The sequence below is a fragment of the Stigmatopora nigra genome, chromosome 20 (genome assembly GCF_051989575.1).
Source record: "Stigmatopora nigra isolate UIUO_SnigA chromosome 20, RoL_Snig_1.1, whole genome shotgun sequence".
In the NCBI taxonomy this organism is placed as follows: domain Eukaryota; kingdom Metazoa; phylum Chordata; class Actinopteri; order Syngnathiformes; family Syngnathidae; genus Stigmatopora; species Stigmatopora nigra.
In genome coordinates, this window is record NC_135527.1 from 6097335 (window position 1) to 6125281 (window position 27947).

Here is a 27947-nt window from a genome sequence, read left to right on the forward strand (position 1 = left end):
ATGATCCCAACGGTTGTTTGCAAAGCGCTTTTTAATGAGAAGATATCTCGAATGCGGAAGTCGTTTATGTGAAACGGTCGTCATTACACACGAGGGAATTTGCACATGCGTATTATTCTGGACTTCCCCTAAATGACGTCAGAGAGAAACCCAGGAAGTGGGAGTCGAATTCGTTGGGCTTTCTTTTTTTTGTAAACTGTTTTTCGGCGTTTTATCGCATTATCTATTTACAGTAAATACAACCGAGTCATGCTTGACAGATTACACGAACAGTAGTCCGCAAGAAAGGAGTTTTTTTCGAGTTTTTTTTGGGTGATTTGGTGCATCTGGTGCAGGCTGCACAAGGAAAGTCACGAATAAGGTAAGAAATGCTGCAAATTTCTACTACAAGCGCCTCTTGATGAATATTTATATCAGTAAAACGTGCACTTGTTTTCTGTTGAGCTTACTCGTCATAATACAGATCAGATGGAAACATTTTGTCAACCTCCACAATTTAATGAATCATATCCCCAATCAATGACCACATGGCTCAAATATTGAGCTTTCTTTTTGGAGAAAGAATGTGTAATTTTTCATGCTTTTAAAAGATCTAGCATGAGGACAAGGCTGACTGAAAATAGTCCATTGAACAATGTTGACATTTGATGAAATTGTCAGAAAAACTATTTTTAACAATAATTGTTTTGTGGGTGGGATGTATGCAAGTTTCATGGGCATGCGCATTGGGGCCGAGGGCGTGTTTTGACACTTGGAGGGGAGTGTAGTTTTTTGGGTGGGGTGTGTGCAGATTTCATGAGCATGCGCAGTGGAGCCGAGGGCGTGTTTTGACACCTGGGGGGAGTGTTGTTTTGTGGGGGGGATGTGTTCAGATTCTATGGGCATGCGCAGTGGGGCCGAGGGCGCGTTTTGACACTTGGAGGGGTGCGTTTGTGTGCGCGGGCGGGTGCGTCTGGCTCAAACTCCGCCCACCGCCTCTTGGAAGGCTTGGAAGGCAAGGGGATTGCCAGGGTTTGAGTCGACGTTTTGACTCATTTCATGCCGAAGGGGCGTGACCAACACAAAAGTGCATGAAATGAAGCCAAACTGGTCGGATCAGGGTCCAAATGTCTTCCCAATACTCTTGGTAGTCACTTGCCATGCATTTCAAGCCTGAAAATTGGACATTTTAATCTGACAATATGATGAGGAGCTTCCTTAGCTCCACCCACTGGGTAACATTCTCCTCTTTTCTTGCCCTTCCAAGCTTAGATAAGTGATTGGGATGTGAAATGATGTGCCATGTTGATCCATTTGTGCCCATATTGACCCCCTTGTATACTTTTTCCAATTTTTGTTAATATTTTGTGAAATTTTAGTGTTTTGTTCATAGTCAGTTGACTTGAGTAGACCGATTTCATTGATTATGACTAAGTGGAGTGGTTACCTCCTTCGACCTTTGGCCCCCCAAACCCCCAATAGTACCTAATATGCATCCAACATTTTAGATGCATCATACCAATTGTGTATTATGCTCTACTGTGGTCAGTAGATGATTTTCAGGAGTGGGTAGTAGAGCACCCAAGTTACCTGAATGTGACCTCCAACCCAAGCAGGATACCTAATGTGTTTCCTAGGTGGTCAAAAGATTAGGTACACAGTTTATGTGGTCATACTGTATCATAGCAGAATAGCAGACCTCATGGGGTGCTGAAATCGGCCCCCACCACCTCTAAGTGGATCTAATAAAGTGTCCCAAAAGGTCAAAACATTGCGTAGGCCCTAAAGCTATAGTTTATTTGGTCATAGTCTCTCATAGTGGCTATAAAAATGTCATTGTGTTGCAGAATCCCCCCATTGACTGCCACATCATCTATTTCTGGTCGCCCACATCGACCGCCTTGTATACTTTTTTCCAAATGTTGTTAATACTTTGTGAGATTTTAGTGTTGTGTTCATAGTCAGTTGGCATGAGTAGACAGATATCATAGGCGTTCCATTGAATGTGACTAAGTGGAGGGGTTATCTCCTCGGACCTTTGACCCCCAAAAGCTCCAATCGTACCTGATACGTGTCCAAAGTTGCTCAAAATATGATGTGCATCTTTTAACAATGTGCACATCATCTATTTGTGGTCAGTAGACTCCCATTTCAGGAAAAGTTTGCAAATGGCCAAGTTTATAGGGGCCTCAGAGGTCTTTCATTGGCAAAAAAGTAGCTTTTTTTCTAAATGTTTTGTGTTTAAAACATGTGATCTGAGTCAAATTGCATTAGTGCTAACGAAAAATGTCTTTTTGTTAACAGGAGTGGAGTCCCGGAAGATGGAGTTGCTTCCACGGCCATCAACCTGCGTGACACAAGTGCAGACAAGGGTAGGAAATGCTTCATTCTTTGTACATTTGTAATGAAAAAGATGTTTTAAAGTTTTATTTATCATGCTAGTAATTGAATAGCTTGAATTAGAATGACATTTCTTTGACCACCTGTGTAAAGCAAGAACTTCTTTTGTAGAGCTAAAAATAATAATGTATGTTTAGCTCATACATGTAATTGTAGGTCTTACAGTTCAAGATGCTAATGCTATTTTCAGGGTTACATATAAATATCGCAAGGCTAAGTATGTGACTGAAATGTCATAAAAATGCTAAAATTGTCCCTAACTACTCTTGTTAAGTGCATTACAGTATAAGATCCTAATGCTATTTTTGCTCTAGTATCATCTTATGTAAAGTTACATGTAAATATTGGTAGGCCAATGATTTGTTCATGATGGTAATGCTATTTTTGCACTCGCATCCTCTTATGTAAGGTTACTTGTCATTATCAGCAGACTAATTATGTGTCTCTGATGTGGTATGAATGCTGGAATGGTCACTGACTGCTCTCGTTGTCGTCTTTTTGACAGGATTGTGGACGTTTTGGACGTACACAGCGCCTATGTTTGAGCCCGTGCTGCAGCCCGATGGCTTTTGGACACTGGCGTGACCTGGCTGGGTATGTGATGTCTCCCGTTTCAGCTTGTGCAGTGGCATCTGATGCCGTCAGAATGTCAAAAAAGCCATTTTTTGCTAACAATACATTGTTGAAATGGAATCAGTCTTTGTCTTTTATTTCTAAATGCACCCTTACTAAGTCCAAAATAGGGTTTTTTCCTTCAAAAAGTGTCTTTTTGGAGCCTAAAACGACCACCGAAAAGAGCTCTCTGGAAAAAGCGGCCTCAGAAAAGCCGAAAATCTTCCTGGCAACGAGACGTGTCACGACTCGGCCAACCAATCAGAGGCCTTAAAAATTGGATTTAGCCACCTCCCCTCTATGCAAATCTATGCAAATTTGGATTTAGCCCCGCCCTGGCCTCGCCCACCGGGACAGCCAATCAGAGCGCGGCATTTGGCCGGTTACGCCCCCTTTTTCCAAAAAACGGCGTTTTTTTGGACCGAAACCCCGCCTCCCGGCCACAAAGCCAGCCTCCTTGGCTAAAGCCCACCCACTCCGAGAGAACCAATCAGATGGCAGTATTCGCCTCCCCACTTCCTGATTCTACACCAATCAGTGAATGGACGCCCCTCCCGAGAGAACTAATCAGGTAACAGCATTCACCTTCCACTTCCTGATTCTACACCAATCAGTGAATGGACACCGCCCACCCAGAGAACCAATCAGGTGGCAGCATCTTATTTTCACTTCCTTATTCTGAACCAATCAGAGAACTTAAATTAATTTCTCCACCAATCGTGGATTAGTTATTTGCATAGCCACACCCCAAAAAAAATAATAAAAAATATATAGAAAAATAAAAAATAAAATAATTTTAATAAAATAGTAATCATAATAAAAATTTAGAAGAAAGAAGTTTGTTTTTTGTTCAACTTTATTTGTTTTTCTGTCAGAGCAAAAGTCCAAAGTTTGTCTTGAAATTTTTCCTTCAACCAGTAGTAGGAGTCGGACCGCAACAGAGTGTAGAGACTTAAAGACAAAAAAATGTAAGTTAAGTGCAAGTCATGTGTAAACCAAGTAAGTAGAGTACAAGTCTAGTGCAGACAGGTAAGTAAAGTGCAAGTTGAGGGCAGTATCATACGTTAAAAAAGTGCATGAGGGTAAGTTAAAAAATTGCGGTAGGGCAAGAAGTGCAGACATGCCAGTTAAAGTGCAGACAAGCAAGTTAAAGTGCAGACAAGCAAGTTAAAGTGCAGTAGAGTAAGAAATGTAGTAGAGCAAGTAAAAAGTGCAGACAAGCAAGGTAAGTGCATTCAAAGAAATGTGCAAACGGCGATTATATTTACCTTAAGAATGATGCGATTTCACTTGTACTTGATTTGAGCAGGAAGGCAGCAACAGTGGAAGAAGTGGACTTCAGCTGTGGAAGAACTTTATTTGATGAGATGTCACATGTTCTTGAGCAGGAAGGCAGTATCTGGACTTCAACTGGACGACTGTGGAAGAATTACATTGCAAGCTAGACAATTGTCACGAAGGAGTTCACACGGAGGCAAAACAGTTTGTCTTTTTATTTTAATTTTCCAGAATTCAGCATTGAAGTTAATCAGCTCGTTTTCTCACAGGTGCAGGCAGGTGTTCGGGCGGGTCAAGGCAGGTCTCCAAAATGGCGTCTTCACTGGAATGAGTTTGCAAACAAGAAAGTGGGTGAGCATATTCAGTTGTACTTAGTCTTAATAGTGCACATTGACTCACCTTTCCAGTACAATCAAGCTTGACGAACACTGATTGTTACCTTGAGCTGCAGCGCCCTCCGGTGGACACGAGGAAACTAGTCAGGAAAAGAGTGTTCAGAAGCGTGGCGTAAAAAAACGGCAAAGTCGGACAGTGTTCACGTCCACCATTTTGTGTTGCAGTGTGCACTAACCTACTGGAAGACGTCGTGGATGAAATCCGACTGCAAGAATCAAAGACAGAAGTCAAAATTGGACATGGTAAGTAATTTCAGGCGTTCTTACCTCAAACTTTGTCACTCTACATTCAGCTTCTGGAACAGATTAATAGACAGTTAGATTTGCACGTTGATCAATTGTTTGCTCGTTTCACCTGTGCTTACCTGCAGGGTCGGACATCTTGGAAGTGGCCTGCAAAAGAAAAGGAGAAAGAGTCAAACAGTATGGTTAACAGCCATTGTTCATGCAAAGTGGACCATTTGGCAGAATACTTACCGACTGCAGCCTGTGAAGGAAGAAACAAGACCCATTAAGTATTTTTGAGCTTGATTTGGAATATTCAAAGTACTTACCAACTGCAGCCTGTGGGAAGAAAGTAGACCATTAAGTATTTTCGAGGTTGATTTGCAATATTTAAAGTACTTACTTGCTTGTTTTTCCACATTTGTGAGCTGTTGAAACAAGAGAAATGTAAGTTAGTCTCAAATAAAAAAAGTGAAAAGACTTGGGAATACTTACTTTGGCTTTCCAGTGTGGAGCGACGCGCAGCATTCATTAAATGAAAAAGACCACCTGCGAAAATGCTTCCTCTTTAAATAGTTTATCGGAAGTGACGTAATTGCGCAAAAAAAAATAAAAGTTTAAAAAACAATTTGAATGTGTCCTTCAAATTGAAAAGCGAAGGGCCGGGACTCGTACCCGGGTCTCCCAAGCCTAAGTCTTATGCTCTACTCATGAGACTAATGAGCAGATGATGGAAAACAATCTCATAGTGTATATGTCCCAATCTTAGTCACTCACATTCGGTAGACTGTCAAAAAAAAGGGTAAATATGACTTCCAATTTTTGAATTTGTAAAGCGTTGGTGGTCTAATGGTTAAAGACACTGACTGCGAATACTTTGGACTCGGGTTCGATCCTCTCTCTTGCCTTTGCCACTCTAGCATTTAATTCGTAAATGCAGCTGAGAGTGGGAATCGAACCCGGGTCGCCTGCATCGCAGGCAACGACTTATGCCATTCGCCACCTTGGCTGGATTTCCGCCGAAATTTCTCCCGTACAAGTCCTAAATAATACCCAAAACACTTGGCGCAATTCGATGCAAGCGAAGTCTATGAATGTACTACAGTGATGCACTTGTAACAAGGAGTTGGTTGGAAAAGAAATTGCAGAGTGTAATGCATAAAACTGCCACGAGATGTCAGCAAAACACCACATCTCCATTCAGGCACACTCATAGGACAATATGTGAAAGGAGTCCAAGTATACAAATTAATGTATACTACTAGGAAACAGCATACTTAGTTGGTTGGAAAAGCCATTGCAAATTGCAATGCCTGAAAACCGCCACAAGAGGGCAGAAAGTTAGAACATGTCTATTCAGGCACATTCAGGACAATATGTGAGTCCAGGTATTCTACATAAGTACGTAGTTGGTTGGAAAAGACATTGCAAAGTCCAATGCCCAAAAATCGCCACAGGAGGGCATCAGGTCTAACATGTCTTGTCGTGAATAACGGCATGTATTCATACATGCATACAGTCACAACACAAAATCAAGGGATTAGGAAATGTTATGGTTTGTGACTTTATTGGAGAGGGCTCAAGAAGAATATTGCACATCATTTATATGAGCAAGATGAGGCTGACGCTGGGGAGCACATTGAAAATAAAGTTCGACCAAATACACAAGTGCCTTGTCTGTCTGCTTTTGTCATGAAATAAACACAAAATAAAGTTGGTGGTCATAACATGGCAAGTGGAAATCAGCCGTCTGCCTGCAGGAACAAGTCCAGTCTGCACCAAGAGAGGAACAAGCATTAAAGCTGCACCTGGCTGTGAATAAATGGATAAAAGAACAATGATATGAGAACGCAGTTGACGCATTAACAATGACGATAATATGAAGCGGATGAGTCCACTCACCTCTTCTGGCCATGATTCTGACACGCTCAACAGTCGCACCTTCGTATCTTGTTTCTTTTGACCGCATAGTACGCTTAAAAAGACTACATTTACCTAAAATTATGCGTAGAAGGATTGTTTTGAACGGCTGCTGGTTACCAAGACTTCCGCATTGGAGGATCTTCTTCTTTCAATAAGAGTGCTTTGCAAACAGCCGTTGGGACTACGATGCCCTCCTGTGGACCGGAGATGTAACGACGGCAATGTTTCTCATAAACGACCATGAATCGACTTTCTGTCTTAGGATGTTTTTTAAACTCGACAATGCACCTCTATTGGTGTCAAAGTGGAGGCCCGGGGGCCAAATCTGGCCCGCCGCATCATTTTGTGCGGTCCGAGAAAAATGTTTTTTAAAAGGCACAAGTACCACTATTGGTGTCAAAGTGGAGGCCCGGGGGCCAAATCTGGCCCGCCGCATCATTTTGTGCGGTCCGAGAAAGATGTTTTTTAAAAGGCACAAGTACCACTATTGGTGTCAAAGTGGAGGCCCGGGGGCCAAATCTGGCCCGCCGCATCATTTTGTGCGGTCCGAGAAAGTAAACCATGAGGATATTTTAAAAGGCAAAGTACCACTATTGGTGTCAAAGTGGAGGCCCGGGGGCCAAATCTGGCCCGCCGCATCATTTTGTGCGGTCCGAGAAAGATGTTTTTTAAAAGGCACAAGTACCACTATTGGTGTCAAAGCGGAGGCCCGGGGGCCAAATCTGGCCCGCCGCATCATTTTGTGCGGTCCGAGAAAATAATCATGGTTTACTCTCTCGGACCGCACAAAATGATGCGGCGGGCCAGATTTGGCCCCCGGGCCTCCGCTTTGACACCAATAGAGGTGCATTGTGCTGTTTAAAGCACATGTTTTATCGGACCGCACAAAATGATGCGGCGGGCCAGATTTGGCCCCCGGGCCTCCACTTTGACACCAATAGTGGTACTTGTGCCTTTTAAAAAACATCTTTCTCGGACCGCACAAAATGATGCGGCGGGCCAGATTTGGCCCCCGGACCTCCACTTTGACACCAATAGAGGTGCTTTGTGCCTTTTAAAATATCCTGACGGTTAACTTTCTCGGACCGCACAAAGTGATGCGGTGGGCCACATTTGGCCCCCGGGCCTCCACTTTGACACCAATTGCGGTGCATTGTGCCTTTTAAAATATCCTGACGGTTAACTTTCTCGGACCGCACAAAGTGATGCGGCGGGCCACATTTGGCCCCCGGGCCTCCACTTTGACACCAATAGAGGTGCATTGTGCCTTTTGAAATATCCGGACGGTTAACTTTCTCGGACCGCAAAAAATGATGCGGCGGGCCACATTTGGCCCCCGGGCCTCCACTTTGACACCAATAGATGTGCATTGTGCCTTTTAAAATATCCTGACGGTTAACTTTCTCGGACCGCACAAAATGATGCGGCGGGCCACATTTGGCCCCCGGACCTCCACTTTGACACCAATAGAGGTGCATTGTGCTGTTTAAAAAACATCCTAAGACAGATAGTCGATTCATAGTCGTTTATGAGAACCAGTGCCGTCATTACATCTCCGGTCCACACGAGGGCATCGTAGTCGCAACGGTTGTTTGCTAAGCGCTCTTATTGAAAGAAGAAGAGCCTCCAATGCGGAAGTCGTGGTAACCAACAGCCGTTCAAAACAATTCGTCTCCTGGGCATAATTTTAGGTAAATGTAGTCTTTTTAAGCGTACTATGCGGTCAATAGAAACAAGATATGAAGGTGCGACTGTTGAGCGTGTCAGAATCATGGCCAGATGAGGTGAGTGGACTCATCCGCTTCATATTATCGTCATTGTTAATGCGTAACTGTTCGTTCGGTCGATCGAACACGTTCTCATATCATTGTTCTTTTATCCATTTATTCACAGCCAGGTGCAGCTTTAATGCTTGTTCCTCTCTTGGTGCAGACTGGACTTGTTCCTGCAGGCAGACGGCTGATTTCCACTTGCCATGTTATGACCACCAACTTTATTTTGTGTTTATTTCATGACAAAAGCAGACAGACAAGGCACTTGTGTATTTGGTCGAACTTTATTTTCAATGTGCTCCCCAGCGTCAGCCTCATCTTGCTCATATAAATGATGTGCAATATTCATCTTGAGCCCTCTCCAATAAAGTAACAAACCATAACAATTCTCAATTCCTTGATTTTGTATTGTGACTGTATGCATGTATGAAGACATGCTATTTTATTCTCTACAAGACATGTTAAACCGATTCCCTCCTGTGGCGGTTTTGAGGCATTGCTTTTTGCAATGGCTTTTTCAACCAACTACGTACTTATGTAGAATACCTGGACTCACATATTGTCCTGAATAGACATGTTCTAACTCTCTGCCCTCTTGTGGCGTTTTTAAGGAATGGCACTTTGCAATGGCTTTTCCAACCAACTAAGTATGCTGTTTCCTAGTATATACATTAATGTAGTGTACCTGGACTCCTCTCACATATTGTCCCATGAGTGTGCCTGAATGGACATGTGGTGTTTTGCTGTCATCTCGTGGCAGTTTTATGCATTACACTCTGCAATTTCTTTTCCAACCAACTCCTTGTTACAAGTGCATCACTGTAGTACATTCATAGACTTCGCTTGCATCAAATTGCGCTAAGTGTTTTGGGTATTATTTAGGACTTTTACGGGAGAAATTTCGGCGGAAATCCAGCCAAGGTGGCGAATGGCATAAGTCATTGCCTGCGATGCAGGCGACCCGGGTTCGATTCCCACTCTCAGCTGCATTTACGAATTAAATGCTAGAGTGGCAAAGGCAAGAGAGAGGATCGAACCCGAGTCCAAAGTATTCGCAGTCAGTGTCTTTAACCATTAGACCACCAACGCTTTACAAATTCAAAAATTGGAAGTCATATTTACCCTTTTTTTTGACAGTCTATCGAATGTGAGTGACTAAGACTGGGACATATACACTATGAGATTGTTCTACGTCATCTGCTCATTAGTCTCATGAGTAGAGCATGAAACTGTGGCTTTGGAGACCCGGGTACGAGTCCCGGCCGTTCGCTTTTCAATTTGAAGGACACATTCAAAATATTTTTTAAACTTTTATTTTTTTGCGCAATTACGTCACTTCCGAAAAACTATTTAAACAGGAAGCATTTTTGCAGGCGGTCTTTTTCATTTAATGAATGCTGCACGTCGCTCCACACTGGAAAGCCGAAGTAAGTATTCCCAAGTCTTTTCACTTTTTATTTGAGACTAATGTACATTTCTCTTGTTTCAACAGCTCACAAATGTGGAAAAACAAGCAAGTAAGTACTTTAAATATTGCAAATCAACCTCGAAAATACTTAATGGTCTACTTTCTTCCCACAGGCTGCAGTTGGTAAGTACTTTGAATATTCCAAATCAAGCTCAAAAATACTTAATGGGTCTTGTTTCTTCCTTCACAGGCTGCAGTCGGTAAGTATTCTGCCAAATGGTCCACTTTGTATGAACAATGGCTGTTAACCATACTGTTTGACTCTTTCTCCTTTTCTTTTGCAGGCCACTTCCAAGATGTCCGACCCTGCAGGTAAGCACAGGTGAAACGAGCAAGCAATTGATCAACGTGCAAATCTAACTGTCTATTAATCTGTTCCAGAAGCTGAATGTAGAGTAACAAATTTTGAGGTAAGAACGTCCAGATGACTTACCATGTCCAAATTCACTTCTGTCTTTGATTCTTGCAGTCGGATTTCATCCACGACGTCTTCCAGTGGGTTAGTGCACACTGCATCACAAAATGGTGGACGTGAACACTGTCCAACTTCGATGTCTTTTCACGCCACACTTCTGAACTGCTGACTAGTTTCCCCGTGTCCACCGGAGGGCGCTGTAACTCAAAGTGACCGAAGCAGTGTTCGTCAAGCTTGATTGTACTGCAAAGGTGAGTAAATGTGCACCATTTTAGACGGTAAACACGACTGAATTAGATGCTCGCCCACTTTCTTGTTTGCAGACTCATTCCTGTGAAGAAGCCATTTTGGAGACCTGCCTTGACCCCGCCCCAACAACTGCCTGCACCTGTGAGACAACGAGCTGATTATCTTGATTGTTGAATTCTGGAAATAAAATAAAAGGACAAACTGTTTTGCCTCCGTGTGAACTCCTTCGTGACAATTGTCTGGATTGCAATGTAGTTCTTCCACAGTTGAAGTCATCCAATTCTTCCACAGTTGAAGTCCAGATGCTGCCCTCCTGCTCAAGAACATGTGACATCACATCAAATGAAGTTCTTCAACAGTTGCTGTCCGAATGCTGCCCTCCTGCTCAAGTCAAGATCAAGTGACATTGCATCATTCTAAGGTAAGTGTTCTTGCCGTTTGTACATTTCTTTGTATGCACTTAATTTGCTTTTCTACACTTTTTACTTGCTCTACTACACTTCTTACCCAACTGCACTTTTTTAACTTGCATGTCTGCACTTCTTTCTTTACTGCACTTTTTTATCTTGCCCTACTGCACTTTACTATATTGTCTGCATTTCTTTCTTTACTGCACTTTTTTATCTTGCCCTACTGCACTTTACTAACTTGTCTGCACTCGACTTGCACTTAACTTACTTGGTTTGCACTTGTCTTGCACTTAACTTACTTATTTTTGTCTTTAGGTCTCCACACTCTGTTGCGGTCCAACTCCTGCTACTGGTTGAAGGAAGAACTTCAAGTCGTCATCCTTTGGACTTTAACTCTGAAAGTAAAACAAATAAAGTTGAACAAAAAACAAACTCCTTTCTTCTAACTTTTTATTAATACTATTACCTTATTAAAATTATTATTTTTTTTTTATTTTTTTTTTAAAAAATGGGTGTGGTTATGCAAATGACTAGCAGGTTATTGGTGGAGAAATAAAATAAAGGTCATTGATTGGTTTAGAATAGGGAAGTGGAAATTTAATGCTGCTAGTTGATTGGTTCTCTGGGAGGAGGGTGTCCATACACTGATTGGTGTAGAATCAGGAAGTGGAAGATGAATGCTGCCACCTGATTGGTTCTCTGGGAAGGGGCGTTTATTCACTGATTGGTCTAGAATCAGGAAGTGGGGAGGTGAATACTGCTGTCTGATTGGTTCTCTCGGAATGGGTGGGCTTTAGTCCGGGGGGGCTGGCTTTGTAGCGGGAGGCGGGGTTTCGGTCCAAAAAACGCCGTTTTTTGGAAAAAGGGGGCGTGTCCGGCCAAATGCCGGGCTGTGATTGGCTGTCCCGGTGGGCGAGGCCAGGGCGGGGCTAAATCCAAATTTGCATAGATTTGAATAGAGGGGAGGTGGCTAAATCCAATTTTTAAGGCCTCTGATTGGTTGGCCGAGTCGTGACACGTCTCGTTGCCAGGAAGATTTTCTGCTTTTCGGAGGCCGCTTTTCACGAGAGCTCTTTTTGGTGGACGTTTTATGCCCCAAAAAGACACTTTTTGAAGGAAAAAACCCTATTTTGCACTTAGTAAGGGTGCATTTAGAAATAAAAGACAAAGACTGATTTCATTTCAACAATGTATTGTTAGCAAAAAATGGCTTTTTTGACATTCTGACGGCATCAGATGCCACTGCACAAGCTGAAACGGGAGACGTCACATACCCAGCCAGGTCACGCCAGTGTCCAAAAGCCATCGGGCTGCAGCGCATGCCCATCCGTAGGCGCCGTGTACGTCCAAAACGTCCCCAATCCTGTCAAGAAGTCGACAACGAGAGCAATCATTGACCATTCCGGCATTCATACCACAATAGAGACACATAATTAGTCTACTGATAATGATAAGTAACCTTACATAAGATGATGCGGGTGCGATAATAGCATTACCATCATGAACAAATCATAAGCCTACCAATATTTACATGTAACTTTACATAAGATGATGAGAGCACAAAAATAGCATTAGGATCTTGAACTGTAATGCACTTAACGAAAGCAGTTAGTGACGATTCTAGCATTTTTATGACATTACAGTCACAAAATTAGCCTAGCGATATTTAGATGTAACCTTACATACAATGATGCCTGAAAATAGCATGATCATCTTGAACTGTAAGGCCTAGAATTACATTTATATGCTAAACATACATTATTATTTTTAACTATACAAAATAAGTTATTGTTTTACACAAGTGGTCAAATAAATGTAATTCTAATTCAAACTATTCAATTACTAGCATGCTAAAAAACAAATTTCAATACAAATATACATTCAATGGAGCATTTCCTACCTTTGTTAGCACTTGTGTCGCGCAGGTTGATGGACGTGGAAGCAACTCCATCTTCCGGGACTCCACTCCTGCAAACAAAAAGACATTTTTCGTTAGCACTCATGCAATTTGACTCAGATCACATATTTTAAACACAAAACATTTAGAAAAAAATCCTTTTTTTGCCAATGAGAGACCTCTGAGGCCCCTATAAACTTGGCCATTTGCAAACTTTTCCTGAAATGGGAGTCTACTGACCACAAATAGATGATGTGCACATTGTTAAAAGATGCACATCATATTTTGAGCAACTTTGGACACGTATCAGGTACTTCTGGGGTTTTTTGGGGGCCAAGGGTCCAAGGACGTAACCCCTCCACTTAGTCACAATCAATGGAGCGCCTATGTAATCTGTCTACTCAAGCCAACTGACTATGAACACAACACTAAAATCTCACAAAATATTAACAACATTTGGAAAAAAGTATACAAGGGGGTCGATGTGGGCGACCAGAAATAGATGATGTGGCAGTCAATGGGGGGATTCTGCAACACAATGACATTTGTCTAGCTACTAAGAGAGACTATGACCAAATGAACTATAGCTTGAGGGCCTACACAATGTTTTGACCTTTTGTGACACTTCATTAGGTACACTTAGAGGTGGTGGGGCCGACTTCAGCTACATGTGAGGTCTGCTATACTGCTATGATACACTATGGCCACATAAACTGGGTCGAGAGGGTGTACCGAATATTTGGGCCTTTGCGGTCACTTCATTAGGAACAGCTGGAGGTCAATTGGGGGCTTCAGGGGGTTCTGCTGCACAATGACATTTCTCATTGGGATGTACCTAGTATTTTAGCCATTTGGGACACTTCATTAGGTACAGTCAGGGGTGGTGGGGGGCCGACTTCAGCGACTAATAAGGTCTGACATTCTGCTATGATACAGTATGACCACAAAAAGTGGGTCCATAGTGTACCTAATAATTTGACCAGCTATGACATATCATTGGGTACCCTGCCTGGGTTGGGGGGGACTTTCGGGTAACTTGGGGGCTCTACTACCCACTCCTGAAAATGGTCTACTGACCACAATAGAGCAAAAGACACAATTGGTATGATGCATCAAAAATGTTGGATGCATATTAGGTACTATTAGGGCTTTTGGGGGCCAAAGGTCAAAGGGGGAAACCACTCTACTTAGTCACAATCAATGAAATCAGTTTACTCAAGCCAACTGACTATGAACACAACACTAAAATCTCACCAAATATTAACAGTAATTGGAAAAAGTATACAAAAGGGTCAATATGGAGCCAAATCGATCAACAGGGCACATCATTTCACATCCCAATCACTTATCTAAGCTTCAAAGGGCAAGAAAAGAGGAGAATGTTACCCAATGGGTGGAGCTAAGGAAGCTCCTCATCATATTGTCAGATTAAAATGTCCAATTTTCAGGCTTGAAATGCATGGCAAGTGACTACCAAGAGTATTGGGAAGACATTTGGACTCTGATCCGAGCAGTTTGGCTTCATTTCATGCACTTTTATGTTGGTCACGCCCCTTCGGCATGAAATGAGGCAAAACGTCGACTCAAACCCCGGCAATCCCCTTGCCTCCCAAGCCTTCCAAGAGTCGGTGGGCGGAGTTTGAGCCAGACGCACCCGCCCGCGCACACAAACGCACCCCTCCAAGTGTCCAAACACGCCCTCGGCCCCACTGCGCATGCCCATAAATTCTGAACACATCCCACCTACAAAACAACACTCCCCTCCAAGTGTCAAAACACGCCCTCGGCCCCAATGCGCATGCCCATGAAATTTGCACACACCCCACCCAAAAAACTACACTCCTCCAAATATCAAAACACGCCCTCGGCCCAACTGCGCATGCCCATAAAATCTGAACACATCCCACCCACAAAACAACACTCCCCTCCAAGTGTCAAAACACGCCCTCGGCCCTAATGCGCAGTTCAAAATAGTTAATCTGACAATTTTATCAAATGTCAACATTGTTCAATGTACTATTTTCAGTCAGGATTGTCCTCATGCTAGATCTTTTAAAAGCATTAACAACTACAAATTGTTTCTTCAAAAAGAAAGCTCAATATTTCAGCCATGTGGTCATTGATTAGGGACATGGTTCATTCATTGTGGAGGTTGGCAAAATGTTTGATCTGATCTGGGTTATGACGAGCAAGATCAACAGAAAACAAGTGCACGTTTGACTAATAGAATACTTCATCGAGAGGCGCTTGTAGTAGAAAATTGCAGCATTTCTTACCTTATTCGTGACTTTCCTTGTCCAGCCCGCACCAGGTGCACCAAATCAGCCCAAAAAACTCGAAAAAACTCCTTTCTTGCGGACTACTGTTTGTGTAATCTATCAAACGTCACTCGGTTGTATTTACTGTAAATCCCCCCCATTTAGATCATGCGATAAAACGCCGAAAAAAACGTTTACAAACAAGAGAAAGCGCAACGAATTCGACTCCCACTTCCTGGGTTTCTCTCTGACGTAATTTGGGGGAAGTCCAGGATAATACGCATGCGCAAATTCCCTCGTGCGTAATGACGGCCCTGTTTTACATAAACAACTTCCGCATTCGAGACTTCTTCTTTTAATAACAAGCTTTTTGCAAATAATCTTTGGGATCATTGCGCCATCGTGTGGACTGAATGTGTAATGACGGCCCGTTTCACAGAAATTACTTCCGCATTCGAGACATCTTCTTTCAATAAAAAGTGTTTTGCAAACAACAGTTGGGGTCACGGTACCCTCGTGTGGACTGGATGTGTAATGACGGCCCGTTTCACGTTAACGATTTCCGCATTCGAGACTTCTATATATGTATATTTATTTATGTATGTATATATACATATATATGCGTATACATTATATATATATACATGCATATACATATATATACATACATATATATATATATACATTTACATTATATATAAAACACAATGAGACACATATACTGCAATCGTTACTAGATGTAAAATACTACAAATAATAACATTGCAAGACTAAAGCAGGGCCATGTTGGAGAAACAACCTAACATTATAATATATGTAAAAAAAAACGATTATTGTATAAGTATTTAGTTTTATTTATTCTTTTTTCTGGGTCAAAATCTTTTTTTGGATTAAAGAAAAAAAAATGCAAATATTAGATAAAATAAATACCCGCATTTTTATTTATTCATACTAAAAATATTATCTAATTATCTACAATCTTTATTTAACAGATCATTGACACATGATCTACTTTCCCCGGCCGCGGACAGTGATGTGGCGGGCCGAATCTGGCCCGCGGCCCGCCACTTTGACACCCGTAATGAAAACCACCTGAGTTGAGGTACACCCGCGCCTGTCATATGACCAGCTGAGGGGCCACGGGTGCATTGGGATGACATTTGTGAAGCAGCTTGCTCATTCTTAGCACCGCCCCGGATTGGTCGGTCCAGTTGAGGAAGCGATCCACCGGAAAAAGCAACGCCAATGCAAACCCCGCCTCCTGTGCCACGATGGCGGCCTCTAATACATTCTGTGGACACAGTGAATCAGTTCTAATAAAACATGAGCATCCAACAACAGCTAGACTTTTTTTCCCCATATTTAGTTGCATGTTTTAAAATGACTTCATGACCCACATTTTGCAGTCCTCTGATCGTTGTCCCCGCCTGCAGATCCCTAGTCCCGCCTCTTGGGGGCGTCACAGTTACACCCCACGATGAGCAACAACTGCAGGCGAAACACAAACAGATTGGATATATTTTAAGGACTAGAAATGAGTGACATATGTATTTACATTGATTCCAGTGATTGACAAAGGTGAAAAGGTGAGTTTGAAATAATTGGACGTTTTTTGTTGTCAATGGCAGTTCAATTTTTCTGTTGTTTTTAATGTTTTTAGAGCAGAATGGACAACCAGGAAGTCAAAGTTTGCCTTGAAAGGTGCCTCAAGGCGGCAGGAACAGGAATATGCGGGCAGATCACTGAAAAAGACAAGCTCAACTACTGCAGTGCTAGAGGTTTGCCACACTGGGGCGATGTTGCTTAGGAAATTGTTACATAGTTAGATGAAGCTTTTAGTACAGTGGTATTACCTCTACATATGGAATTGTTTGGTAACAGAAGTTGTTTGTAAATTGGATTGTTTTGGAGGTTGGATTTTTTTGTAAATTGGATTTTTTGTAAATTGGATTTTTTGTAAATTGGATTTTTTGTAAATTGGATTTTTTGTAAGTTGGATTTTTTGGGAAATTTGTTTTTTTCGTGAGTTGGATTTATTGTAAATTGGGTTTTTGGTAAGTAAGATTGTTTCTAAATTGTATTTTTTGTAAATTTTCTTTTTTCCGTTAATTGGATTTTTTCATATATTGGATTTTCTGTAAATTAGATTTTTCATTAGTTGGATTTTGCGTAAATTAGATTTTTTGTTAGTTGGATTTTGCCGCAAATTGGATTTTCCATAAATTGGATTTTTTCCATAAATTGGATTGTTCGTAAATTGTATTTTCTGTAAAGTAGTTTTTTCGTGAATAAAATGTTTTCGTAAATTGTATCATTCCATAAATTGGATTTTTCGTAAATTGTATTTTTCGTAAATTGTATTTTTCATATATTGTATTTTTCCGTAATTTGGATTTTTTGTGAATTGGATTTTTCCATAAATTGGATTTTTCCATAAATTGGATTTTCCGTAAATTGGATTTTTCCATGTGTTGGATTTTTCATAAATCGAGCATCATATGTATACAAATAGATCCACATATACATTTTTAAATATATAGGCCTTACCTCTGTTGATGTTCCATAGCTTGAACAGATGCTCATACCTTGGAACATAAAACATATTAGTTTCATAACCTGAAAAATGTGTATGTTAAAGATTTCGTAAGTAGAGGTACCACTATACTCTCATTTGAAAATTCCAAATGTTCCCAAATACTAACATTTTTGTTGTCTTGACAATCAGAATCCCTGTGCGAAGAGTTAGTTTTCCTTCTCCAAGATGCCATGGACATGCGGTGGCCATTTGTCCCCGAAAAATGGCAGTACAAGCAGGACATCACCCCTAAAGACAAAATCAACTTGAGCGAGCTCATCGGCGGCCATCTTTCTCAGCTCCTGGTGATAAACAAACATCACAACGTTGTGCCGAAGCGGTTCTCACAGTTGATTCGCTGTTTCCACAGAACGTATTAGAGGCCGCCATCATGGCGGAGGAGGCGGAGTTTGCATTGGCGTTGCTTTTTTTGGTGGATCGTTTCCTCTACTGGACCGACCAATCCGGGGCGGTGCTAAAAATGAGCAAGCTGCTTCACAAACGTCATCCCAACGCACCCGTGGCCCCTCAGCTGGTCATACGACAGGCGCGGGTGTACCTCAACTCAGGTGGTATTCATTACGGGTGTCAAAGTGGCGGGCCGCGGGCCAGATTCGGCCCGCCACATCACTGTCCGCGGCCGGGGAAAGTTGAAGAATGTGTCAATGTTCTGTTAAAAAAAGATTGTAGATTACTATATAATATTTTTAGTAAAAATAATTAAATAAATACATAAATAAATACAATGTTTTTTTTCTAATATTTGCATTTTTTCCCATTGTTTTTCTTTAATCCCCAAAAAGATTTTGAACCGGAAAAAAGGAATAAATAAAACGAAATACTTACATGAATACATATTATATAATGTCAATTCCTGTTAAATAAAGATTGTAGATAACTAGATAATATTTTATATATATATATATATATATATATATATATATATATATATATATATATATATATATATATATATATATATATATATATATATATATATATATATATATATATATATATATATATATATATATATATATATATATATATATATATATATATATATATATATATATATATATATATATATATATATATATATATATATATATATATATAAATAGATAAATTCAAATGTGTTTTTTTATCTAATATTTGCATTTTTCCCATTGTTTTTCTTTAGTCCAAAAAAAGATTTTGACCCGGAAAAAGGAATAAATAAAACTAAATACTTACATGAATGCATATTAAATAACATGTCAATATACTGTTTAATAAAGATTGTAGATAACCAGATAGTATTTTTAGTAAAAGTAAATATATAAATAAAAATGTGGGTATTTTTTAATCTAATATTTGCAATTTTTCCCCAGTTTTTCTTTAATCCAAAAAAACTTTACCCGAATAATTTGAATCCCGATTTTTTCCAGGAAAACTTCAGAAAGCAGAGTACATTTTAAGCAGTCTCATTATCAACAGTGGAACAACAGGTGAACTCATTTAACATCTTATAGTACAACGTTATGAAATATAGAATAAAATATGTATATAAATATTTCATTTTTTTTTTTGACAGGGTGTTGGGCATACCATTCGGAAAGTGACCGCGTTCTCGTGCAAGCCGTCTGCCTGCAAATACGTGGGATGATTTTGCAAAAACTAGGTTGGATTCTTTTCTTGTGCTTCCATATTTTTTTTAATCATTATTAATTGTTTTGAATTATGATTACAGGGCTATGGCTGGAGGCAGCGTATCTAATCTGGGCTTCACTGATTGGGTACTACGCCCTCCCACGGCCAGACAAAAAGGTAAATATTAGCTAAGATTAAAAAAAAAAAAAAAACATAAAAAATATATGGATTAGTGTTATACAAAAAAAAATCACAATAATCAGCTTAAAGTAATATCAGGATTGATCACAAATTGTATCAACCAGATTTGGCTCGTGAGACTTATACTCAGGTGTGCCTTTTCGTCGAAAAAATACAGTATTTTTCAGATTAGCATTGTTAGAAATGTACTTTTTTGAAAGTTATACAAAAAATAGCAATAATCGGTTTAAAGTAATATCAGAATTGATAGCGAATCGTATCGAGCAGATTTGAGGCAATATACAATCCTATTGGCTAGTGCGACTTATACTCAGGTGTGCCTTTTCGTCGAAAAAATACAGTATTTTTCAGATTAGCATTGTTAGAAATGTACTTTTTTGAAAGTTATACAAAAAATAGCAATAATTGGTTTAAAGTAATATCAGAATTGATAGCGAATCGTATCGAGCAGATTTGAGGCAATATACACTCCTATTGGCTCATGCGACTTATACTCAGGTGTGCCTTTTCGTCGAAAAAATACAGTATTTTTCATATTAGCTTAGTTAGAAATGTACTTTTTGAAAAAGTTATACAAAAAATAGCAATAATTGGTTGAAAGTAATATCAGAATTGATAGCAAATCATATCGAGCAGATTTGAGGCAATATACACTCCTATTGGCTCATGCGACTTATAATCAGGTGTGCCTTTTCGTCGAAAAAATACAGTATTTTTCATATTAGCCTGATACGATTCGCTATCAATTCTTTAGGCTGATTATTGCGATTTTTTGGTATTACTCTTTCAAAAAAGTACATTTCTAACAGTGACTTATACTCAGGTGTGCCTTTTCGTCAAAAAAATATAGTATTTTCAAATTAGCATTGTTAGAAATGTACTTTTTGAAAGAGTTAAACCAAAAAAATCACAATAATCAGTTTAAAAGATTGATAGTGAATCGTATCAGGCATATTTGAGGCTTCTACACACCCCTATTGCCTAGTGCGACTTATACTCAGGTGTGCCTTTTCGTATGAAAAATACTGTCGTTTTTATATTATAATAAACATTGGCAGTTTTTACTTTGCAGGGTATAGGAACTTCTCTTGGCATTTTAGCTAATATTCTGCTTTCCATGAACGATGAGGACTTCCGTGTTTTCCAGACCAATCCTGACGTTGATTTAGTGAGTGGAACTGAGTCCGTCCAACTTGGTTTATGTCATTTCTAATAATTTCTGGTGCAGTTTTTGCTGGGCGAAACGTCCCATCGACTTCTGTGTGCGGCTAAGGCGGCCCAAATGGCAGTGGTGTACAGCCAATACACGCCACTCTACGTGCTAACCAATGTGGTATGTTTTCCTGGAGCCAATATGGCGGCATTGGGGCGTTTCGGTATTTAGTTTGACATACATTTATATTTTTAAAAAATCCAATCTGATTTAAAGCAACCTTGCATTAGATTTCCTACACTTTTCCGACTACTGCATTTTTTTAATGCAAAAATTATTCAGTATTTTACAATATTCTTACCGTATTGGCCCGAATATAAGACGACCCCTTTTTTTCAAGACTCAAGTTTGAAAAAACTTTGATTAGCAAATTCAATTTTTATACAGAAAATAATGACAACAAACCTGAAACAATAACAAAATAAAAAATATGTTATTTTGCCTCATTCAAATAATGCAAAAACTGTTTTAATATCTAAATTTAAATATGTGAACTAAAATGCAATCATATTTGTAAATTAACGTCTTCTAGTTTTTGAAATATAAATCAACCAAATTAGTCTAATCATAAAACAACAACATTGAAATAAGGGCATAAATCATCAAAATGTTCAGCATTCACTTATCTGGCGCCATCTAGAGGTTGTAAATGAGTATCATGTCTACACCCCGAATCTAAGATGACCCCCAATTTTTCAATTTTATTTCAATGCAAAAAAAAACACGTCTTACATTCAGGCCAATGGGGTATTCTGATACTAACATATAGGCATCAAACCCGTTTCTTCCTATTGCAGACCGCCCAAGGGACCTGCTTGTTGTCATACAGTTTTTCCGAGGCCTGCCACCCAAAAAATAGGCCGGAGTTCCTGTTAAAAGCCAAGGAGGCATTTAAAGTTGGACTATTGACAAATGCGGATGGTCAAGCGGTCACCAGCAAACAGGAGCTGCATACCCTAATTAAAGCTGCTTATTCGCTTGCCATCGTTCGCAAATGGCTTGACGGACCCTCGGATTCCGTGACACGAGCAACGAGGGCTTGCCAAGAAGCCCTGACTCAATTTTCCCATTACACCCAAGCGGAAACCCAGGACCAGGGCGGCTTCTGCGCTGAAATTATGCGATCCGTGTCTCAGGTTAAGGCGGAGTTGTGGGTGGAGCCTTTTGTGAATTCTGAAAAACATTCGTTTATACCAGATAGCTTCCGAAGTGGGATTGACCCTTTAATCCGGTTCACCTTGGACGATTTCTCCAAGGCGTTGCAGAGTCTACAGAAGTACCACACGTCGTTATGTCACTCCGCCGAGTCCAAGTGCGAATCCGGGGTGGAAGAAGTCGATTTAGCCAGGGTTTGTATTACAGCATTCGAGACTACGGATTGTGAGACCACAGATTGCAACCCAGACGCGGGTAAAACATCGGGTTGCGATGTTTCGCCCTTGCCTGAGCGCTACTGCGCGAAGAGTCTTAGCTCTTCTTGGATGAAGCTCTCCTTGACAAGTTCCGGGTCGGCCAAGTTTGCCGCTATACCTGTGCAGGATGTAGGCGGAGCTACGTTTTTGGCTTCGCAAAGACCTGGCGCCACATTCTCTTCAAGTGCGAGTCGTGGTTTGGAAAATGTGGAAATGTCAGAATCAGAAATCCCAACGGACCCACTGGATGACGGTCTGCCACGGTCTTTATCGCAATTAGTACTCGACTCGAGCTCTCTTAGCAACAGTTTCGGTTCCAAGTCTTCATGGGAAAACATCTTGAGGTCTGCGGGAAGTCACGGGAGTGGCAAATCAACTGGGAGCTTCTTTCTTATTAAAAAGCAAGATTTCCAAAGCACCGATCCCGAGTATGACCCTACTACTGGGTGGGATATCTTAGGAATGAGCAAATCACCAGAGACCCCATACAATGGCAACTGTAAGACAACTGAACCCTCAACAGAAAATTCTCACGTTACACCAGATGAGCCAAACCAAAGTCCTCAAACCTCCAACCCACGATGCAACAGTTGCCTCAAGGGTAACTTCCTGGTTCCAGTGGCTTCACCTGGGCAGTATTCCTTATCCCAACAGGACTACCAAAACCTCCTAGCTGGAGTTTGCCATGACTGTCTCCTGACAAGACTGGGCGGCGATAAAACCAAGTTCAAACTCGAGCAATATGACATAGCCCACAGTAAGTTTCCTCCATTCATTGTCTATGGAACTCCCCCGGATTCTAACGGTCGTCTCTTCCACTCTGCTAGATGCGCTTCATTTAAAGTTCTCCAAAGCCTCGGGTCTGTGGACCGCCAGAGAGACCTGCGCCTACATCGGCCGACCAATGGGCTTGCACGGTACTCACCGAAACGCCATCTGGATCCGGTTCTTACACCAGGAGGAAAGGCTAAGCAAGTGTGCAGAAAAAACTAACCCATTGCATGCTTTCGCCATGATTTCTGACTATTTTCGCCAATCTTTAGCTACGTTGGGAAGGATTACCGGAAGCCCACGGAGATCCACTTCCACCTGAGAGACGTGGAGAGGCAGATGACGGCCCAGTACTACGTGACAGAATTCAACAAGCGCCTCTATGAAAAAGACATCATGGCCCAGATATTCTTCCTGCCCTCCGAGGCGCTTCTGGTAAGTCGCCGATCCCTGGCCGGACGTTTGGTTGCCGGACGTTTGTTCCCCGTTGGTCCCCGGTCTTTTGCTCGCCAGTCAAATGGTGACAGAGAGTAAGTACTGTTGAAAATAGCTCTCAACAAGAGTTTAATATCTAAATACCTACTGTTGATTCATGAGAGAGAGTTTAATATCTAAGTACTGTTTAATATCTAAGTACTGTTTAATATCTAAGTACTGTTTAATATCTAAATAATGTTTAATATCTAAGTACTGTTTAATATCTAAGCACTGTTTAATATCTAAGTACTGTTTAATATCTAAGTACTTTTTAATATCTAAGTACTGTATAATATCTAAGTACTGTATAATATCTAAGCACTGTTTAATATCTAAGTACTGTTTAATATCTAAGTACTGTATAATATCTAAGTACTGTTTAATATCTAAGTACTGTTTAATATCTAAGTACTTTTTAATATCTAAGTACTGTATAATATCTAAGTTCTGTATAATATCTAAATACTTTTTAATATCTATGTACTGTATAATATCTAAGTACTGTATAATATCTAAGTACTGTTTAATATCTAAGTACTGTTTAATATCTAAATAATGTTTAATATCTAAATAATGTTTAATATCTAAGTACTGTTTAATATCTAAGTACTGTTTAATATCTAAGTACTGTATAATATCTAAGTACTGTTTAACATCCAAGTACTGTCTAATATCTAAGTACTGTTTAATATCTAAGTACTTTTTAATATCTAAGTACTGTATAATATCTAAGTACTGTATAATATCTAAGCACTGTTTAATATCTAAGTACTGTTTAATATCTAAGTACTTTTTAATATCTAAGTACTGTATAATATCTAAGTACTGTATAATATCTAAGTACTGTATAATATCTAAGTACTGTATAATATCTAAGTACTTTTTAATATCTATGTACTGTATAATATCTAAGTACTGTATAATATCTAAGTACTGTTTAATATCTAAGTACTGTTTAATATCTAAGTACTGTTGAAACCAGCTCACAAAATTATATTCATTAAAGTTTAATATCTAAATATCTACAGTTGATTCATGTTCATCCAAATGTCCAGGCGACCAAACGTCAGAGTACCGTCCCGATCACACCCACAACACCCTTGCCCCAAAAACTACCTCGTGTTCATGTCAATCAGATTTTGTCCGGGGACGAAATAGCGGGCTGCGTCACCGTGGAACCGTACATGCTCGGCCCGTTTGTGAAACTCACCAACAAGAAGAAGAAGAAGAACGACCATCTGCCCGCCACGGATTACGGTCTAGCATTCGGACATTTTACCTACCTGCACTCTGACGGCCAAGACGTTGTTGTTGACTTGCAAGGTGCGTTTTCCAAGATAGGAAATGTGATATTCCTCCATCTAAAACCAGGAATACATTTTCTGTCCTCAAAGGGTGGGTGACTGCCAACGGCAAAGGGTTGACTTACCTCACGGACCCCCAGATCCACTCCACGAGAATCCCCCGAGGTCCGTCCAACTTCGGTCAAGGCGGTATTGATTCCTTTCTGCGAGATCAACACGGACCAGAGTGTAAAAACATTTGCCGGCTTCTAAACCTCCCCCCGTTGCCCAAAAATCCACATTAACGAATGATTCGTCATGCCAATACATGGAGGTGAAGCAATTTTAGTTACTGCCCCCCAGCCCAAAAAAAAATTAGCCAGATAGTTTCCTGATCTTAAAATAAATATAAAAACTAAAATGTTTACATACTATAATGTGATTATGAAACACACTAGCAGTAGTGGTGGTGGTGGTAGTAGTAGTAGTAGTAGTAGTAGTGTTGGTTGTTGTTGTAGTAGTAGTAGTGTTGGTTGTTGTTGTAGTAGTAGTAGTGTTGGTTGTTGTTGTTGTAGTAGTAGTGTTGGTTGTTGTTGTAGTAGTAGTGTTGGTTGTTGTTGTTGTTGTAGTAGTAGTAGTAGTAGTAGTAGTAGTAGTGGGAGTAGTAGCAATAGTAGTGGTAGTAGTGGTAGTAGTAGTAGTAGTAGTAGTAGTAGTAGTAGTAGTAGTAGTAGTAGTAGTAGTAGTAGTAGTAGTAGTAGTGGTGGTAGTAGTAGTAGCAATATTAGTGGTGGTAGTAGTAGTAGCAATATTAGTGGTGGTAGTAGTAGTAGCAATATTAGTGGTAGTAGGAGTAGTAGTAGTAGTAAGGAGTAGTACAAATAGTGGTGGTAGTAGGAGTAGTAGTAGTAAGGAGTAGTACAAATAGTGGTGGTAGTAGTAGTAAGGAGTAGTACAAATAGTGGTGGTAGTAGTAGTGGTGATAGTGGTAGTAGTGGTGGTAGTGGGAGTAGTAGTAATAGTAATAGTAGTAGTAGCTGTAGTAGTAGTAGTAGTGATTGTAGTGGTGGTAGTAGTAGTAGTAGTGGTAGTAGTAGTAGTAGTAGTAGTAGTGGTGGTGGTAGTGGGAGTAGTAGTAATAGTAGTAGTAGCAGCAGTAGTAGTGGTGGTGGTAGTAGTAGTAGCGGTAGCGAAAGTTGTAGTAGTAGTGGTAGTGGTAGTAGTAGTAATAGTAGTATTAATAGTAGTTGTATTAATAGTAGTAGTATTAATAGTAGTAGTATTAATAGTAGTAGTAGTAATAGTAGTAGTACAAGTAGTGGTAGTGGCAGTAGTGGAAGTGGTAAATTGTGCTATACACTAGATGGAGCTGCCTGTCTGTTTTGTAGAAACTTGAAGTATTTTAGTTGTTGCTTATACTGCGGAAAATAGGGCTAAAAAAAACACTAACAAATATTTGCATGATAGTTTTTCATATCACCAAGTTTTGGGGCAGTTGAAATAAGGCAAGACAGGTACAATTCTACCCCTTGGTCACTGATAAGCCTGATATTGAATGGTTGTGTCCATGTTTACAACCAAAAGGGGCTTTTATCTTGCAGCACTGTAATGGCAAAAATGGGTCACAAAGCCTTGGCCGTTATGTTTTTATTTTTGTATACAAGGTTATTTAAAAAAATGGAGTAGTTGAACTATTTATTCATTGTTTAGACTTGTTATCATTTAAAGCAATATGTAGTCATCTCTGTAGTATGAGTCAATTGTTGTCAAACCGGTTTAAGTGCGCAAAACAGGAACAAAAATCACCTGACTATCACCTGCATCCATTTTCTTTATACTGTATAACACGCAAGTTGTCAGGTGATTCCCGTATCAGCATTGATTGCAGGTCATGTGACCTCCTCAGCTCATAAAATGACTGTAAACTGCTTTGTTATGGACTCATTTGAGCGATTTAGAAAAATGTTAACAATCCAATGCAACCTTCTTCTAATCATATGTGCTTTGACTTCAAATTAATTTTATTTGGAGTAAATCAGGTGCGAATGACCTTTTCAGAACGCCATGTCCTCGCGTGTAGGACGTTTAAACGGCGCCATTTTGGAGATGTGTCTATCCTAAATGTGTTGTGATATAATGGAGCTGATATGCAACTCTGAGTAGGGAATTGTTATGTCTTTAATAGTAGTGTGTTTGCATTTTTTATCCGATTGGCGTCCAATCTTGTCTATCGCCATCAATGGCGGTCGATGGGTTAAGGAATAACATTTATGTTTTAGTTTTATTTATCAGATGGAGCAACTGCAAATGTGTTTTAACTCTGGAAATCAAATGTAGGGCCGGTTTTTGCTTTGGGTAGGATGGGCGACTGCTTAGGGTGCAATTGCTAAAGGGGGCGCATAAAAACTTTTTTTAGAGTATTTTCCCACATTTTCATTGGTGTTGACTTTGTGGTAAAATTTATTTTTAAATTATTTTTTATTAGGATGTAGTTTATAATTAGGCACCAAAAAAGACCAGAAAAGTTCAGTTATAGGTTCAACCCAAATCATCCAGAATACAATTTAACAGTATTATAAACAGTACTATAAACCCTAAATATCAGGTGTCCAAATGGCGGCCCGGGGGCCAAATCTGGCCCGCCAGATAATTTTATGTGACAATCACGAGTGAAGAATGAAGAATGAAGAATATAGATGTATATTAAATTTCCTTTTTAAATCCAAATTTGTAATTTTTAAATCAATTTTTCGTTGTTTTTAGTTCAAAAATCATTTTGGAAAATTTAAAAATATATATATAAAAAAGCTAAAATAAACATTGTTTAAAATCTATAAAAAAACTGAATATTCGGGGCTTTTAAACCAGTTATTTTGATCCATTTATTAAAGAAATCTAGATATTATATCTAAAAATGGTCTTATCTTAATTATTTTTAATGTATTTTTTTTCAAAAATATTGACTTGCAAAAAAACTATGTATTTAATACACATACATAATATACTATATTGTAGTTTTTTCTTTTTACATTAGGGTTGATTGTTTTGTTTTTTTTTTTTTTGGGAGGGGGGCTGTAGATAATTTTGCCCATGACGCTAAAT

General features: G+C 39.9%; 1 protein-coding gene and 4 long non-coding RNA genes across 5 annotated transcripts; 2 read left to right on the forward strand and 3 right to left on the reverse strand.

Annotated features, from left to right (window-relative positions):
* The first annotated feature begins 10635 nt into the window (after positions 1 to 10635).
* Positions 10636 to 10918, forward strand: LOC144213718 (uncharacterized). The gene is made up of 2 exons (XR_013330086.1): positions 10636 to 10718; positions 10791 to 10918. It is a non-coding gene; the product is annotated as an uncharacterized LOC144213718 (long non-coding RNA).
* Positions 10919 to 11984: 1066 nt separating this feature from the next.
* On the reverse strand, positions 11985 to 15579 carry LOC144213733 (uncharacterized). Its single transcript, XR_013330093.1, has 3 exons — positions 15300 to 15579; positions 13027 to 13094; positions 11985 to 12489 (listed from the first exon to the last, which is right to left on the reverse strand). It is a non-coding gene; the product is annotated as an uncharacterized LOC144213733 (long non-coding RNA).
* Positions 15580 to 16683: 1104 nt separating this feature from the next.
* Positions 16684 to 18105, reverse strand: LOC144213898 (uncharacterized). Its single transcript, XR_013330162.1, has 3 exons — positions 17984 to 18105; positions 17829 to 17866; positions 16684 to 16769 (listed from the first exon to the last, which is right to left on the reverse strand). It is a non-coding gene; the product is annotated as an uncharacterized LOC144213898 (long non-coding RNA).
* alpk1 (alpha-kinase 1) lies at positions 16754 to 25337 on the forward strand. The gene is given in 13 exon segments (XM_077742624.1): positions 16754 to 16867; positions 16942 to 17059; positions 18007 to 18161; positions 18227 to 18425; positions 19287 to 19346; positions 19433 to 19519; positions 19589 to 19665; positions 20762 to 21022; positions 21700 to 23071; positions 23142 to 23289; positions 23358 to 23520; positions 24699 to 24885; positions 24957 to 25337. Coding segments are annotated over 12 exon segments (3015 nt in total). The 5' UTR covers positions 16754 to 16867; positions 16942 to 16947; the 3' UTR covers positions 25151 to 25337.
* On the reverse strand, positions 18329 to 25072 carry LOC144213899 (uncharacterized). Its single transcript, XR_013330163.1, has 3 exons — positions 24992 to 25072; positions 24846 to 24923; positions 18329 to 18526 (listed from the first exon to the last, which is right to left on the reverse strand). It is a non-coding gene; the product is annotated as an uncharacterized LOC144213899 (long non-coding RNA).
* Positions 25338 to 27947: the final 2610 nt, after the last annotated feature.